The sequence below is a fragment of the Macaca thibetana genome, chromosome 12, assembly GCF_024542745.1.
Source record: "Macaca thibetana thibetana isolate TM-01 chromosome 12, ASM2454274v1, whole genome shotgun sequence".
In the NCBI taxonomy this organism is placed as follows: domain Eukaryota; kingdom Metazoa; phylum Chordata; class Mammalia; order Primates; family Cercopithecidae; genus Macaca; species Macaca thibetana.
In genome coordinates this window covers 66,715,485-66,731,513 of record NC_065589.1, presented here as the reverse complement: position 1 = coordinate 66,731,513, position 16,029 = coordinate 66,715,485, and the positions used below count along the sequence as shown (strand labels likewise).

At 47.8% G+C, this 16,029-nt stretch overlaps 1 protein-coding gene and 1 long non-coding RNA gene across 2 annotated transcripts; both read left to right on the top strand.

Annotated features, from left to right (window-relative positions):
• Nucleotides 1-2,398: 2,398 nt before the first annotated feature.
• LOC126932717 (uncharacterized) lies at nt 2,399-3,241 on the top strand. The gene is made up of 2 exons (XR_007718287.1): nt 2,399-2,486; nt 2,658-3,241. It is a non-coding gene; the product is annotated as an uncharacterized LOC126932717 (long non-coding RNA).
• A 9,946-nt stretch (nt 3,242-13,187) lies between these two features.
• On the top strand, nt 13,188-15,517 carry HOXD1 (homeobox D1). The gene is made up of 2 exons (XM_050751802.1): nt 13,188-14,062; nt 14,416-15,517. The coding sequence occupies exons 1-2, from the start codon at nt 13,411-13,413 to the stop codon at nt 14,748-14,750; spliced, it is 987 nt and encodes a 328-aa protein (XP_050607759.1). The 5' UTR covers nt 13,188-13,410; the 3' UTR covers nt 14,751-15,517.
• The last annotated feature ends 512 nt before the right edge of the window (nt 15,518-16,029 follow it).

Genomic DNA, 16,029 nt, shown 5'->3' with positions numbered 1-16,029 from the left:
TGTGAATTAAGGCAGGAGAGCTGTGAGGCAGCCAGAATGGCCAGCTGCAAAACAGGAGGTGGGGGTGGGGAAGGAGATGCAGACAGTGAGAGCTTTCCCTGCAACCAAGAAAAACCCAGGATCCCGCCAGGAGTTGAAGTGCTGAGACCCAGCTGAACTAGCCAGGGAGAATAGGGAAGTGGCAGCAGCAAGGCCTGGAGAGTAGTCCTGGTCACTGGTAAGCAGGTCAGAAAGGGCAATTAAGTACATATTCTGCCTCCTGGCTTTCAGATCTGTACCTCATCCAGGGACCTGACAGAGAAAAATCTGCCTCTGATGGAATCATTAAGTTAACCATCCATTTGTACCATTTCTTTGTACAGGCTTTCAAATGAGAGAGAGGAGAGAATATAGGAGGAGAACGTTTCCCCTTGGTTCAGCCCCAAGCTCCCTATCAGAGACACATCAGCCAAATTAGTTTCTGAGGCTCCAGAGGCTGCTAACCTTGCTGAACAAGATTTTTCGAATTTCTGTGTGTTAGGAGTATTAAAAGATAGTGATTACCTATACTAGCAGCCTTTGTCCCTTTTCCCTTCCCTAGTCTGTACCAGCCCACTGGCCCTTGAGTGAAGTGTGCATCTTCTCAGCCTGAGGACTTGGGAGCTCAGGCTGTCCATCTGTTGAGGTTTTTCATTAGGGAGACTAAAGAGGATGTGTGTGGGTGTGTGTTTGAATAACAAAGAAGTAACCCTTCATTCTAATAAAAAGTGTTCCTCTGCTTGACCTGGGGGAGCCAGAAGCTTGTTTATACCTTCAGTATTGGAGGGACAGTCACAGGCCTGTTTTGACCTTTTCCTGAGAATTAGCTGAAACTTCCCTCTGAAGTCAAGTAGTGAATCTGTTACAGGTCTAAGGAAGGTCCTCTTCATCTGGGAGTTCTTGGCATTACTTTGGTCCTTCTTTCAGAAACTGAAAGAAAAGAATAGGAAGAACAGAAGTTTGTGAGCAGGCAGGAAGGGACATGGACGACCCCAGTCTTCACAGGCCTATGGCCTGATCACTTCAAGGCACTGCAACTTCCCAGAGAGAGTATATATGTAGGGCTTGGGTGAGTGGCCCTATTCCTAGACACTTTGGGAACAGGGAGCTGAGACTGGGTTGTCACTAGCTAAGCCCGTATTACTATCTTTGAGGGCTGGTTCTTAGATCTCTCTTGCAGAAGGCCTGGATAGGAAGGAGAAAGATTGGGTATATTGGGAGGCTGAGACAGGAGAATCGTTTGTACCTGGGAGGCAAGGTTGCAGTGAGCTGAGATCACACCATTGCACTCCAGCCTGGGCAACAAGAGTGAAACTCTATCTCAAAAAAAAAAAAAAAAAAATTGGGTACATATTCTGCACTTTCTGCACTGGTGATGCTGGAGAAGAAGGATAGTGAATGATGAGTATCATCACAGAGGACGAAATCTTAGTTCTCATGTTCCCTTGTTTTCCACTCCAGCTACAAATGCCCTTATCTTTGGAGTCCAAGGTTAGGAACAAATGCAATTAAGTACCTGGCCTAAAGCCTATTCCTAAAAACTTCCCTCAGGTTTCACACCTACCTTGGCAAGTTGGAAAGTGCAAAGACAACATAAGGGCCCATTTTCAGGCCAGGTCCAGCATGAAACAGAGTGAACAAAATTATTTCCACACATGAGGGAAAAGCCAAGGCAGATGAATATCCAATCATTTGCAGTAGCAGAGGCAGGTGAAGGGCCCCCAGATCTGTAAGGCAGGAGTTACTGCATGAGTCTTCCTGTCCTAGATCTTGGGCAAAATGTCCTGATTGGTTCCTGGATTATTTTAAGGAAAGACTATCTGGAGAATCATAAAAGCTGTGTTTTAACGTTAGTAAGGGCCAGAAGAATTTAAATCCTAATTTAAACCAGAATACATGGAGAGTTCTGGTACAGAGTGTTTTTACCTGGGAAGCAGGGCTCAAAACCAGGCCAGGAGGGCTTGTTGGGCCAGGAATGTGCGTGGTTGGTGAGGAGGCTGGTAGAATGCCTTTTGATGGCTCCATTGTTTACAGCGCTGCCCTACAAATACCATACCCCTCTCCACCTCCTCTGCAAGGGCCGAGCCGAAGAGTAGGTCTGGTGAGTTGAGCTCTAGGGAGCTGGTACCATCTTCCCTCAACCCCCCTCGGTTACCCCTTGGGGCAGCAACGATGCCATCCCAGCCCCTTCCAGAGAACACACAAAGGAAGCCCCACCCGTCCTTGGACCTGAGGACACGCTGGGGAGGGGGTTGGCGTGGACCCCTTTTCAGGGCGCCCCGGGCCCCGGCGGGGAACAATAGCCGCCGCCTCTTGGGCGGTCTGGCGGGCGCGCGGCACAAAGGTCCGCGCCGCCATGTGACGCGCGCGCTCGCTCCGCGCTCTCCGCGCCTCCGCAAGCGGCCAGGCTGCGGGAGGGGTGGGCGGGTGCTCCTGATCCACCTGGAGCACTTTTGCAAAGACAGACGGTGAGTTAATCACCCTACCGGCTGGCGGCCGCGTCCCCTCTCGCCCGCGAGGAGGACTGGAGAAGGGGCTGGGGTGGAGGATTTCTCTGTGTGTGTCTAGGGTGGGGGGCGGGAGAGGTTAGTTCTATTAAGAGTTCATCAATCACCCAGTGTGCACTCTTCGCTCGACAGCGGTTCCTCCTACTTCAGAGCATGTCTGGGCCAGCTGGGATCCGACCAGCAACCGCAGCGGAGGAGAGGCAGGCGCGCAGGCTGAGCGCTAACTGAAGGCGCGACCTGAGCCCGGGGCCTGCTGGGGAGCTGCGCAGCCGGGACAGTGGTCCACAGCGCAGGGCCTGGGCACAGGGCCCGCCGTCACCGCCTCACGTTGGGGGCCAGCACTGCCACCTGCCAGCCCTGCCGCCTGCCCTCGGACTTCCCAGGGAGCCCAGGGCCCTCCCAACGCGCTTGCACCTACATCCGTCCCTGACCTACAGTGACCCTGCATTCCCCGTCCCCTGCCACACCTCCTGCGTGCCCGAGTGTCACCCTTAAATACCGCTCTACACCTAGAGAGGAACGAATCCACCTCAGAAGGCAGGGCAAGACTAATTTCAATGGGTCAGAAGGTTCTCGCAGGCACTGTTTTATTTAAGAGTGCCTATTTACTGGCAGGAGTATTTGTGTGGGAGGAGGTAGGCTAAGACTGCTGTTGAACTTGAAGCTAAACTTGAATGCCATTTAACATAACAATAAAAATATACTTAAAACACCAATCACAATGATATGACTCACCTCTCCTTTCCAGTGTGGAGGAAACACTCCAGTATTTTTACCTCCATTCTTTCCGGCTTATTTTAAGAACACCCTAAAGGGATAGACAGCAAGTTTCTGAGGGTAGTCCCTAGGATTAGAGCTGTTTACAGCAGGAAGGTTTGGTGGAGTTAGTGGTGGAGCACTTTTATAACCCTTCTGGAGTGGTCATACTGTTCTCTTTGTAAATCCTAACAAAGTTCCAGCCTAGTTCCCCTTTTACCCTTTTTTGCTTGGGGACATCAGCTGAAATGTTTCTGAAGTTACTAAATGTGTTACCTCAGCCCACAGGAAAGAGTCCCTGAAGGACAGAAAGCCTTAGCTTTGCCCTCTCTTCCTTCAGGCTTCTCTCCCTTCATCCTCTTGGGTGGAAAATTAACTTGCTTGGAAAAATGTTCTATCATCTTGCTTCAGATAGATATAAGATGAAGTATTAAGCCTCACACAGTGTCCTGAACTCACTGAGCAATGAAACTACTGGTCCTGCTGTCCTTGGTTCAGTCTGTTTCTCCTCCTTGCCTTTCACCAATTCCTAGTAAACAGCTCCTATGCACACTGTGCTGGGCTCTGGGATACAAAGACGAGTCACTGATGGTGTGTGCCCTTCAATCTAGTAGGGAAGAGAAATAATCCTAAAACAATATGACAGGTGCTATAACAGAGGTGTGGTCAAAATGTTCCTCTAATAAAAAAGGAGCCACTAATAGTACTACAATGTCAAAAAAACAGTTTCAGAGGAGGTGAATTCAGGCTCCTGAAGCATAAGCGTTTTTCAGGTCAAGAAGGGAAGGCCATACCAGGTAGAGAGGACAACTCATGCAAAAGGAAAGAAGGAGGAAAAAGCAAAGTCTGGACTCGGAACAAGGAGAGTACTTTGGAGTGTGGTCATCCTGGCTAAAAAGAGAGGTTGCACAGGGCTCATGTGAAGGAGTCTGGACGTACTCTGTAGAGAGTGGGGAGCCACTGCAGGTTTTAAGCTGGGATGTGAAGTTATGTATTTTGAAGCTAGCTCAGGGATGCTGTGTCTGATTAGAGAAAGGAGAGGTAGGAGGCAAGAAGAACAAAATAGGAAGCGACTGCAACAACACAGCAGATACATGAACTAAAGTAACAAGACTGAAGAGAAAAGACATTTAGAGGTAGAATTCACAGGGCTTAGTGATCAACTGGATGAGTAAAAGAGGAGTTGTGGATGGTAACCTCTAGATTTGAAGGACTGAGTCACGTCATTCCCTAAAATGAATAGAGGAGGAAGAAGAGAAGGCTTTGCAAGGAATCTATTGAGTTCAGTTGCAGTCTACATTGTATTTTCTGCTTTGCTACTGATATACTGTGTGGCCCTAAGCAACCCACTTAATCTTTCTGGACTTCAGTTTCACCAGTGAAAGAGTCAATAAAGATATCTACCTCATAGGTTTATCATTAGAGTTGTATGGGAATGTGTGTTAGGTATTGGTATCTTCACCAGGTCCAAGTGAGTGTTCTATATAAAGCTAAAACCTAGGAAAAACACACCTGCACTCACACCGTGCTGATGAATACTTAGATCCTGGGTGTCAAGTGAGAAATGTCTTAGAGAAATTAAAAACAACAACATCCTACTGCTTCCTAGATATTGAATCCAAGCTAATGTTTAGGACTAGGTCAGATCAAATTGCTAATCAGAGCCTTCTCCTTCAAGAGCAGTATTCGCTGGATGATTCATGCAGAAATGTGTTATTGGTATCAAACCACTAAAGAAGAGGTCTTTTAGCAGATGTCAGAAAGCTTCCATGCTTTTATTATTTTTTTTCTTTAAATATCATGTGTCTTTCAGGGAATGCTTGAAGCCACCTACTCTTTTCTGAACCTCCTTGAGCCCTGTGTGGAATGGTGTAGTATAGGGAAGAGTGTTGAACATCTGACTTTGGCCATTTACACTGGGCATGATTACAGCAAGTTGTTTATCTTTTCTATGTTAGTATTATCATTTGTAATACAGAATCATGAAAGGCTCAAGATAAGGAAGAGAGATATTTTGGGAGATGTTATAAGGATAAGTAAAAGGTATTATTTTTCACTTATCAGATTGGCAAACATAAAAACTTCAACATCCCATTGACTCGGCAAAGGCATAAGGAGACAGGAACTCTCATATATTGCTGATAGAGGTGTAAATTAATTTATTTCTGTGGAGAAATGTATTAAAACTGACAGTGCACATACCTTTTGACTAAATCATTTCACTTCTACAAATTTTTCTAATAGGTAAAAGCTTGACCATGTGTTTGTAATAGCAAAAGGTTGAAAACAAGCTATATGCCCATCGATAGGGAATGGCTAAATGCACTGTGGCAGGTGTATATAGTAGAACAGTATGAAGTTATAAAAGTAAACCAGGGCCAGATGCTGGGGCTCACATCTGTAATCCCAGCACTTCGGGAAGCCAAGGCTGGCAGATCACTCAAGCCCAGGAGTTTGAGACCAGCCTGGTTTTGTAGAGATGAAACCTTATCTCTACAAAAAATACAAAAATTAGCTGGACATGCTTGTGCATGCCTGTAATCTCAGCTACTCAGAAGGGTGAGGTGGGGAGGATGACCTGAGCCCCGAGAAAGTTGAGGCTGCAGGGAGCCATGATTGCACCACTGTACTCCAGCCTCAGTGACACAGTCAGACCCTGTCTCAAACAACAACAACAACAACAACAAATCCAGGAAGTTATGTGTGGATATATATGGAATGGTATGAAAGATACAATGGGGGGAAAGCATGGTGCAAAAAAGTCTGCCTAGCATGCTACCATTTGTGTAAAAATCTGTGGAGTACACACATACACACATAAAAATGATGCTAGTAAAAAGTGTCTCTGGAAAGATATACAAGTTGGTTGCTTATGTGAAGGGTAACTAGGTAGCTGGGAACAAGAGTGGGAGGAGGACTTTTCACTGTATACCCCTTTGTACCCTTTGAATCTTGAAGCAGGCACATTTAAATTTATTACCCTTTCGAAAAAATAAAAGAGGCCGGGCACAATGGCTCTTGCCTATAATCCCAGCACTCTGGGAGGCTGAGGCAAGTGGATCACCTGAGGTCAGGAGTTCGAGACCAGCCTGGCCAACATGGTAAAACCCCATCTCTACTAAAAATACAAAACTCAGGTGGGTGTGGTGGTGCGCATCTGTAGTCCCAGCTACCCAGAGGCTGAGGCAGGAGAATCGCTTGAACCCAGGGGGTGGAGGTTGCAGTGAGCCAAGATCACGCCACTGCCCTCCAGCCTGGGCAACAGAGCAAGACTCTGTCTCATAAAAATTAAAAATAATAATAATAATAATAAAGGAACAGAGCAGAGGATGGGGGTAGGGAGAAGATCAGGAAAAATAACTAATGGGTACTAGGCTTAATACCTGGGTGATGAAATAATCTGTACAACAAACCCTCATGACACATGTTTATCTATGTAACAAACCTGCACATGTACCCCTGAACTTAAAATAAAAGTTACAAAACAAAACAATGCCATTAAAAAGAAATGGAACTCACCTTGAGTAAAATAATAAAGGAACAACAACAACAAAAAATGGTTAGTACAAGTAACCTGGGTGTGCCTGTGTGTGTTCATATGTGTCCTTATTTATACTTGTTCTATCCAGCAAAATTAATCTTGGGATACCTGTTGTTTTGTTCCCCTGGGGCCCTGATGCTGATCTACTTCAACGATAATAAGGGGATTCTTTACTCTTGCTTGGTGGTGGGGTCCCAGGTCTGTCTCTACCCTCTCTTCTAGGAGGACTCAATATGAGGCTACAGAAGTCTGGCAGAAGAGCAGGCTTCTCAGAGCCACTGACTGTGGGGCCTCTCGGAAATGAGTGCACCTCCTTGAACGCTGCTCTGCTTGCTTGGGATCAAGGCCTGCCACAATGCCAAGGAGTGGCTACTATACCTCTTCCTCTTTGCCGACTGTGAAGAGGCAATAGACTGTGGAAAGTCATGAGACCCAAGGTGGTTCCATTTTTTGCAGGATGGCTTTTAACCTCTTTTAACCTCTGAGTAAAGTGACTTCCTCTCTAAAATTAGGGGTTTGATGTAGCTTATCTGGAAGGTGTTTTCTAGCTTTGACATCTTAGGCTGTGAAAGGTCAGCCTTTAGCCAGGGATAGAGTTATCGCTTAGGCTAAGGGACATTTGGCCCCCTCTGGATCCCTGGGACTCAAAGGCATATTCCAGACAATTTGAGAGATGGAAGAAAAAAAAGGCTGAGTCCTCTCTCTTCAGATGCCCATTCTCACTCCTTCCTTCTTCCCATTGCCTCAGAACCACTCTAAATTTTCTCTGAAGAGACTGGGAGACACAAATCTCTTTCTCTTCCAACACCCCTGGCATAATCAAAGCCAAGGTAGGGAAGCGGCAAGAAGCAGAAGTGAGCCCAGTCTCTGCAAAGCACGAATTGGTCAGCAAAACTTGGGAAACTTCCAACTGACCACTTCTTAAGGATATGTTCTAGAACTTCAGCCCAAGTAGACTTAAGTTTTACCTTGACATTGACCTCTACAACCCAACAAACCTCTGGATACTTTTTAGGTATACTCATGTACCAGCTAGCCATGACCTCTCATCATTCATGGTCCCTCCCACAGGAACATCTCCTTTATTCCCACCCTGCCCCCTCCCACCCCAACTCCTACAGCATAATTTTTCAAAGTGTGGTTCCAAAAAATCTTGCCTTAGGATCATCATCACAAAAAAAAAAAAAAAAAAAAAAAAAAAAAAAGGATTCCTAGGCCAGGCACAGTGGCTTATGCCTGCAATCCTAGCACTTTGGGAGGCTGAGGTGGGTGAATCACTTGAGCCCAAGAGTTCAAGACCAGCCTGGCCAACATGGCAAGACTTCATCTCTACAAAAAAATTAAAAATTAAAAAAACATTTCGGAGTCAGACTATTAAGTAAAAGTCTCTGGGGGTGACCCAAGAAACCTGAACTTTTAAACAAGATTCTATGGTGATTTCTACCCACCTGATGTGGTTTTGGGAGGCAACAATCTAAAGATATCCTTCAGCCAGTATTAGTCATGGTAAAGACACACCATTCTGTCCACTCTGCTTATGTCCAACAAACACTTTTGAATGCCTCCATATGTCAGTCACTGGCTTGACCAGTGAGCCTTTCATTCACAAAATTCTCAGGGAAAGGCACAGCACTTTAAATGGTTTTCCTCAGGGAAGGTCACATTGTCAGATTTCCAAAAGGTTTAGAATTCTTGTCCTTAGGACTCCTTTGCATCCCTACCTCCATCCTAGGCTGACTGAGGGATGCTACAGAGAACTGCATCTTAATCTGCACTTTCTCTTAATGTGGCTTAAGAAAAAAAAGACACCCACTCTTTTTTACCCCAACAAACAAGATTTTCTGTGACTTGGGGTTAGGAAGCCAAGAGTTTCAAAGTGGTCAAGTGCCTCCAAGCAGTAACATAGTGGGAATTGTCTAGAGGGCTTACCCGGAGCTTCTTGAAAACAACTTCAAATACACAGAAGTAATCCCTGTACTTTGGGAGGCTGAGGTGAGTAGATGACTTGAGGTCAGGAGTTCGAGACCAGCCTGGCCAACATGGCAAAACCCTGTCTCTACTAAGAATATAAAAATTAGCCGGGTGTGGTGGCGTGCGCCTATAGTCCCAGCAACTCGGGAGGCTGAGGCACAACAATCGCTTGAACCCAGGAGGCGGAGGTTGCAGTGAGCCAGTATCGTGTCACTGCACTCCAGCCTGGGTGACAAATCGAGACTCCATCTCAAAAATAAAATAAAATAAACACACAGAAAACCAGACTGCCACCCTCTATCACTTCTGTCTGCAGAAAAGAGGCTAGTTATTAGAAAGGGAGAGAAAGGTAGTCATGAAAGGGATAGGGAGTGGGTAGGGGGTGGCTGCTGTGGTGAGTAGGATGGGAGAGATTTCAAAGCATTCCGACATCAAACACAAGCTGGTAGTCAGGCCCCTCTGCTGTCACCTCCTGTGGAGAACTCAGCACCAGGACCCAGCAGGGCAAGTGACCCTGGGGAATTCATGGCTTGACAAGTAATAAAATTAGTAAGACATTTCTCCCATACTTTGTGAACATCTAAGAGACAAACTTTAATGTTACTCAAAATATGCTATATTCACATCTTTCTACATTTCCCCAATAATATCTTCCAACTTCTCCTTAGATAATTATACATTAAGATTCCTCTAGAGTAGATTTATAGTATAGCTACAACCTGTGTCAGAAATGAATCTCTAGCTCCTTTGGTTTGAGAATGTCTTTTCCCTAGCCTAACTTTCTCCTAATAAAACGTCATTACATAGTAAATCCTTGTCAAACATCTGTTGAATTTGAGTATGAGATGACTAGAGTCTTGACTTCCAACCTGAGCAAGTCAAGAACCAGTCCAAGAATGAAGATGCCAACTCTAAGCCCCAAGGTGTGGGATATGCCAAGGATTTGGAGATTAAGGGAGTGGAGAGAAGGGTGAACAGAATATAGCTTTTTCTTTTTCTTTCTTTTTTTTTTTTTTTTTTTTTTTTGAGACAGAGTCTTGCTCTGTCACCCAGGCTGGAGTTCAGTGGTGTGATCTCAGCTTACTGTAACCTCCACCTCCTGGGTTCAAGCGATTCTCCTGCCTCAGCCTCCCAAGTAGCTGGGACTACAGGCATGTGCCACTAATTTTTTATTTTTGTTTTTATTTTTTAGTAGAGATGGGGTTTCACCATGTTAGCCAGGCTGGTCTTGATCTCCTGACCTCGTGATCCACCCACCTCAGCCTCCCAATGTGCTGGGATTACAGGCAGGAACAACCGCGCCCGAACAGAATGTAGTTTTCTGCATGCGATTATCAGAGAAATGCTATTGGGTCTGAACAAATATTGAACACCTCTCCCTCGCTCTCACCCACGGTTGTGAAAACAAAACAAAACAGTATTTTTTAAAACTTCATTCTTTTTTAGGACACTTTCTTCCCTCGGAAAGGCTAAATCTCCAAAATTTTACCTGATGGAGCTAGTGTGGATAGCTCATGGGTGCATCAAAGTCAAGGCCTAATTATATCAGGAAGGACCCACCCTTTGCCCCAAATGCCCAGCAGGAAAAACTTAGTCTTTGTTGCCATGAAAGCTGCCAGGACACCTAGGCAGCCTGATTTTTCTGGAACCTTAGAGAAAAGGCCCTTAATTTGAGGGGTTTTGGTCAGACTTGCCAGACAGTCAGGCTGACTTTTCTGCCCTAAACCCTGGGTTGCAGCTGGCTGGATGTCTTCCCCAAAGAGGTTTACAAAGCCATCCTACCTTCTTGATCCATGGGGCCTCTAGGCTTAGAAGATGTGATAGGATAAGTACCATTTGAGGGAACACTGTGAGAGCTGGGACATCTTGCAGGTAAAAACTGGCTATTAAAATCTAGTCAGAGGTGGAGGAGGGGGCATTGTGAACTCAGCAGCATCTTATTTGCTGTTACTTTTGCATAAATGGCACAGGAGAGCAGTGAAGAAACGTGTCTACATTTATAGAGCTAGTGCTGAGGAGCTCTATCATTTTCTAACTGGGGTGCTAGGGAAGAACTTTTATTTTTCTCTTCTTAAAAATTATTTAGGCCGGGCGCGGTGGCTCAAGCCTGTAATCCCAGCACTTTGGGAGGCCGAGACGGGCGGATCACGAGGTCAGGAGATCGAGACCATGCTGGTTAACACGGTGAAACCCTGTCTCTACTAAAAAATACAAAACATTAGCCGGGTGAGGTGGCGGGCGCCTGTAGTCCCAGCTACTCGGGAGGCTGAGGCAGGAGAATGGCGTGAACCCGGGAGGCGGAGCTTGCAGTGAGCTGAGATCCGGCCACTGCACTCCAGCCTGGGTGACAGCGCGAGACTCCGTCTGAAAAAAAAAAAAAATTATTTAGGGCCGGGTGCAGTGGCTCACGCCTGTAATCCCAGCACTTTGGGAGGCTGAGGCGGGTGGATCAGCAGGTCAAGAGATCAAAACCATTCTGGCTAACAGGGTGAAACCCTGTCTCTACTAAAAATTCAAAAAATTAGCCAGGCGTGGTGGTGGACACCTGTAGTCCCAGCTACTCAGGAGACTGAGGCAGGAGAATGGCGTGAACCGGGAAGGTGGAGCTTGCAGTGAGCCGAGATCACGCCACTGCACGAATAAATAAATAAATAAATAAATAAATAAATAAATAAATAAATATTTACGACCTTTGTCATCTGACTGGCTATAGCACAAAACTGAAATAGCAAAATCAAGATTGAAGGGCTTGTTTCAGCCCAGGTATTCCATTTCCAATCAAACTCAAGAACTCCAGCAGTGCAGGAACCACAGATCTCTTTAACTTTGTGCTCATTCCTAGGCATCCACCCTCTACCGGCTCCCCTCAACCTGGGGACACCCCTCCCCTATCTTGCAGCAACTTCAGGTCCATCAGTAGTTCACATTTTGGTAGGGCTTTGTTTATCCACAAGTCCACAACCCTGGAAGGAACTGGCTTCCTGGGCTGTGATGGCTCCTATTCTAAAAACTTCCTCAGAGTGGAATTTTAGGCAACAGCTCAATCGTTCTTTTATGACAAGTGGATCAGTAAAACAATAATAAAACCTCGGTTACCATAACTTAGAGGCTGTAATAGATTAAGTTTTCAAGGGCACTTGATATAAGCTTTGAGTAGACTCTTTAGAGTCTTTATTCACACAGGGTTTTAGGAAACCACCATCTTTCATAACTACTGTGCGTAAACAACCTCTATTTATCTAATTTGTAATTTTCCTACAGTCCCCCAAAAAGGGAACATTAAAAGAAATACTATAGGAAATTGGAAAGTTTGTCAATGTAAAGCTGGTCTTTGTAACCTTTCTACTCTTCATTGCCTGTGCCAATTGCACTTTTATTTCCCGTCTCTCTACACTCAGTACACAAAACCATATTATCAAGGGAAAGACGTGAGCCCATTAACATTGTGAGCCCTCAAATTTCACTCGCAAGAGACGATGCAGCACTTATCTGATGGAGCAGAAGCTCTAATTGCTTCGAGGTACAAGTCCATCCAAACCTCTGAGATCTCACCCGTCCCCGGGAAGCCTTTGCGCCCTCCAGACAAGCTCCTCAGTGAAAGCAAGCGCCGCACGGGTGCCTGTGCCAGCCTTCCAGATAGGAGCACAAGGAGTGTTTCACCACGACTCTGGATTCTTTATTCCAACAACCCAGCCGGAGGGGAAAATCTGCTAAACTACCCCATAAGGCAGAAACTTTATCAAAACCTGGCACTACAACACTGGTCCTCATCACGCCACCACAAATTGCGAGGGATAACAAAGCTGCAAAGTCACGTTAAAAGGAAGCCTAGTCAAAAAGTGAAAATTTTGTCCCGCCCTAGGCACACGGCACTCAGCATAAAATGTAGTTCCATGAGTCATAGGAAAGGGGGAAGAAAGGAAAAAACCAAACATCTGCTCTAGGTTTAGAAGAGGGATAACATCAGTGCCAAGCAAACCGAAAGCGCAGAGGACTCAGAAGAGGGGAAGAAGAATAACTTTACCTGTCCTGGAGGTAGGCGAGGAGCAGTCTCCACCGCCCGAGAGTCACGCTCCCGTTTAACCTTTTCCACGCCGCGACGCCCACAGTCAGCCCCCGAGGGACTTGTCCCCCACGATCCAGAGCAGAAGCGGCTCGCGACCCTGCATCCCCTCACCCTCACCCAAGCGGCCAATCCTGCCTTTCTCCCCCCACCTCGCCCAATACCTGTCCAAGAGAAGGCATTCTGCACTCTCGCCCCGCCCTTGCCCAGGCAACCCCGGGTCGCGACGGCTCTCCTCAAGGCTCCGGGACGCTGGGCGGCGGCCCTGGGCTGCTTTGGCTAAGTTGGCTGCGGGGCAGGCGCGGGGAGCGGCGCGCCAGTCGGGACCCGGGCCGTGCGGGGAGGCCGCCCATTGGCCGGCCAGCGCCACGTGGCTGCCCCCGTCGGTATATTAGGCCACTGTTTACCTCCGGCACACTCGCCATGGCTCGGCGAGGGCAGCTCGGGTAGAGAGGGCTGGCGGAGCGGCGCAGACGGCGGCGGTCCTGCCCAGCCTCTGCCCGGCTCCGCACTCCGGCCCGGGCCTGCGCCCTCAGGAAGGTGGGGTCGGAACCATGAGCTCTTACCTGGAGTACGTGTCGTGCAGCAGCGGCGGCGGGGTCGGCGGCGACGTGCTCAGCTTGGCACCCAAGTTCTCCCGCTCCGACGTCCGGCCCGTGGCTCTGCAGCCAGCCTTCTCCCGGGGCAGCGGCGACGGCGCCTTTGTCAGCTGTCTGCCCCTGGCCGCCGCCCGACCCTCGCCTTCGCCCCCGGCCACCCCCGCGCGGCCGCCGGCACCGCCTCCGGCCGCGCCCCAGTACGCGCAGTGCACCCTGGAGGGGAGCTACGAACCGGGTGCGGCACCTGCCGCGGCAGGGGCGGGCACGGACTACGGCTTCCTGGGGCCCGGGCCCGCGTACGACTTCCCGGGCGTGCTGGGGCGGGCGGCAGACGACGGCGGGGCTCACGTCCACTACGCCACCTCGGCCGTCTTCTCGGGCGGCGGCTCATTCCTCCTCAGCGGCCAGGTGGATTACGCGGCCTTCGGCGAGCCCGGCCCCTTCCCGGCGTGTCTCAAAGAGCCAGCCGACGGCCACCCTGGTGCTTTCCAGACCGCATCCCCGGCCCCAGGCACCTACCCCAAGTCCGTCTCTCCCGCCTCCGGCCTCCCCGCCGCCTTCAGCACGTTCGAGTGGATGAAAGTGAAGAGGAACGCCTCTAAGAAAAGTAAGTCCGCGGGCTTGGATGGGGTCACCTGGGGTTGGGGACGGAGGCTCCCTCGCGGAAATGCGGGGGGAGCGTGGTGCCGCTGCCTCTCCAGACAGCGGTTTGGGTTTTGTGGAGAAGACGCGTTCCTGGGCGAATTCCATTGAGTCTGCCTCGAGTACTGACTCGGAAAATGTGCCAGGCATTGAGAAAATTTCAGGAAGGAGCTCTCCGTGAAATTTCTCCTGGCACAAACTGTGTTGCTAGGAACCCAGGAGGGCTGCGCTGGGACTTTGATTCTAACTAGCTCCACTGCTCACCCACGTTCTGTCCCCGGCCTCTGGCCTGGCTGACGCCCTGTCTTTACGTTGCAGGCAAACTCGCCCAGTATGGGACCGCTAACCCGTCCAGCGCGATCCGCACGAATTTCAGCACCAAGCAACTGACAGAACTGGAAAAAGAGTTTCATTTCAATAAGTACTTAACTCGAGCCCGACGCATCGAGATAGCCAACTGCTTGCAACTGAATGACACGCAAGTCAAAATCTGGTTCCAGAACCGCAGGATGAAACAGAAGAAAAGGGAACGAGAAGGGCTTCTGGCCACGGCCATTCCTGTGGCTACCCTCCAACTTCCCCTCTCTGGAACAACCCCCACCAAGTTTATCAAGAACCCCGGCAGCCCTTCTCAGTCCCAAGAGCCTTCGTGAGGCCGGGACTTGGGACCGAAAAACTGTGGCCTGCAGAAGTCCCAGGTCACCCCCACCCCTATCTAGACTTAGGAGCTCAGTTTGGGATGGAGGTGGGAGAACAGAAATGAATAGGGGTTTCACTTGGGAAATGAAGTACTTTAGTTGGCTTCTGAATCCCAGACTGTATGTCCAGATATTAATTGGCTGTCTTGTAAGCCACTTGTTTGGTTATGATTTGTGTCTTATCAGGGAAAAGGTGCCCAGTTGCCAGCCCAGCTCTGCTGCTATCTTTGCCTCACTTAGTCATATGCAATTCTCGTTGCAGAGTGGCAGACCATTAGCTGCTGAGTTCTGTCAGCACTCTGATGTGCTCAGAAGAGCGCCTGCCCAAAGTTTTTCTGGTTTTAATTTAAAGGACAAGGCTACATATATTCAGCTTTTTGAGATGACCAAAGCTAGTTAGGGTCTCCTTGATGTAGCTAAGCTGCTTCAATGATCTTCACATTTGCACTCCATTTTTTTTTTTCCTTTAAAAAGCGGTTTCTACCTCTCTATGTGCCTGAGTGATGATACAATCGCTGTTTAGTTACTAGATAAAGAAATCCACAGAGTGGGTAAAGAGTAGAATCTGAACTATATCTTGACAAATATTATCAAACTTGAATGTAAATATATACAGTATGTATATTTTTAAAAACGATTTGCTTGCAGTGACCTTGTAAGTGACATTTAATGTCATAGCATGTAAAGGGTTTTTTTTTTGTAATAAAAATTGTAGAATCTGCTGCTGTCTGCTTTTCTTACATTCTTTAATCATGATTCTCTTTCTTTAAAGTTGATTCAGTTTCCTGTATTTGAATTTTCTTGATTCTGCTATGAGAATTTGTTTATGTTGATAACTTTATTTATTTATTTATTTATTTTGAGATGGAGTCTTGCTCTGTTGCCCAGGCTGGACTGCAGTGGCACAATCTTGGCTCACCACAACCTCTGCCTCCCAGGTTCAAGTGATTCTCCTGCCTCAGCCTCCCTAGTAGCTGGGATTACAGGCATAAGCCACCACGCCCAGCTAATTTTTTGTATTTTTTTTAGTAGAGATGGGGGTTTCACCATGTTGGCCAGGCTGGTCTCGAACTCCTGACCTCAGGTGATCCGCCCACCGCGGCCTCCCAAAGTGCTAGAATTACAAACGTGAGCCACGGCGCCCAGTGGATAACTTTTAAAAATAATACTTCCTACAGGTTGTGTACATGCCCAGCAAGTTATGGACAATTATCTCAGTAGTTTAAGAGAGAAA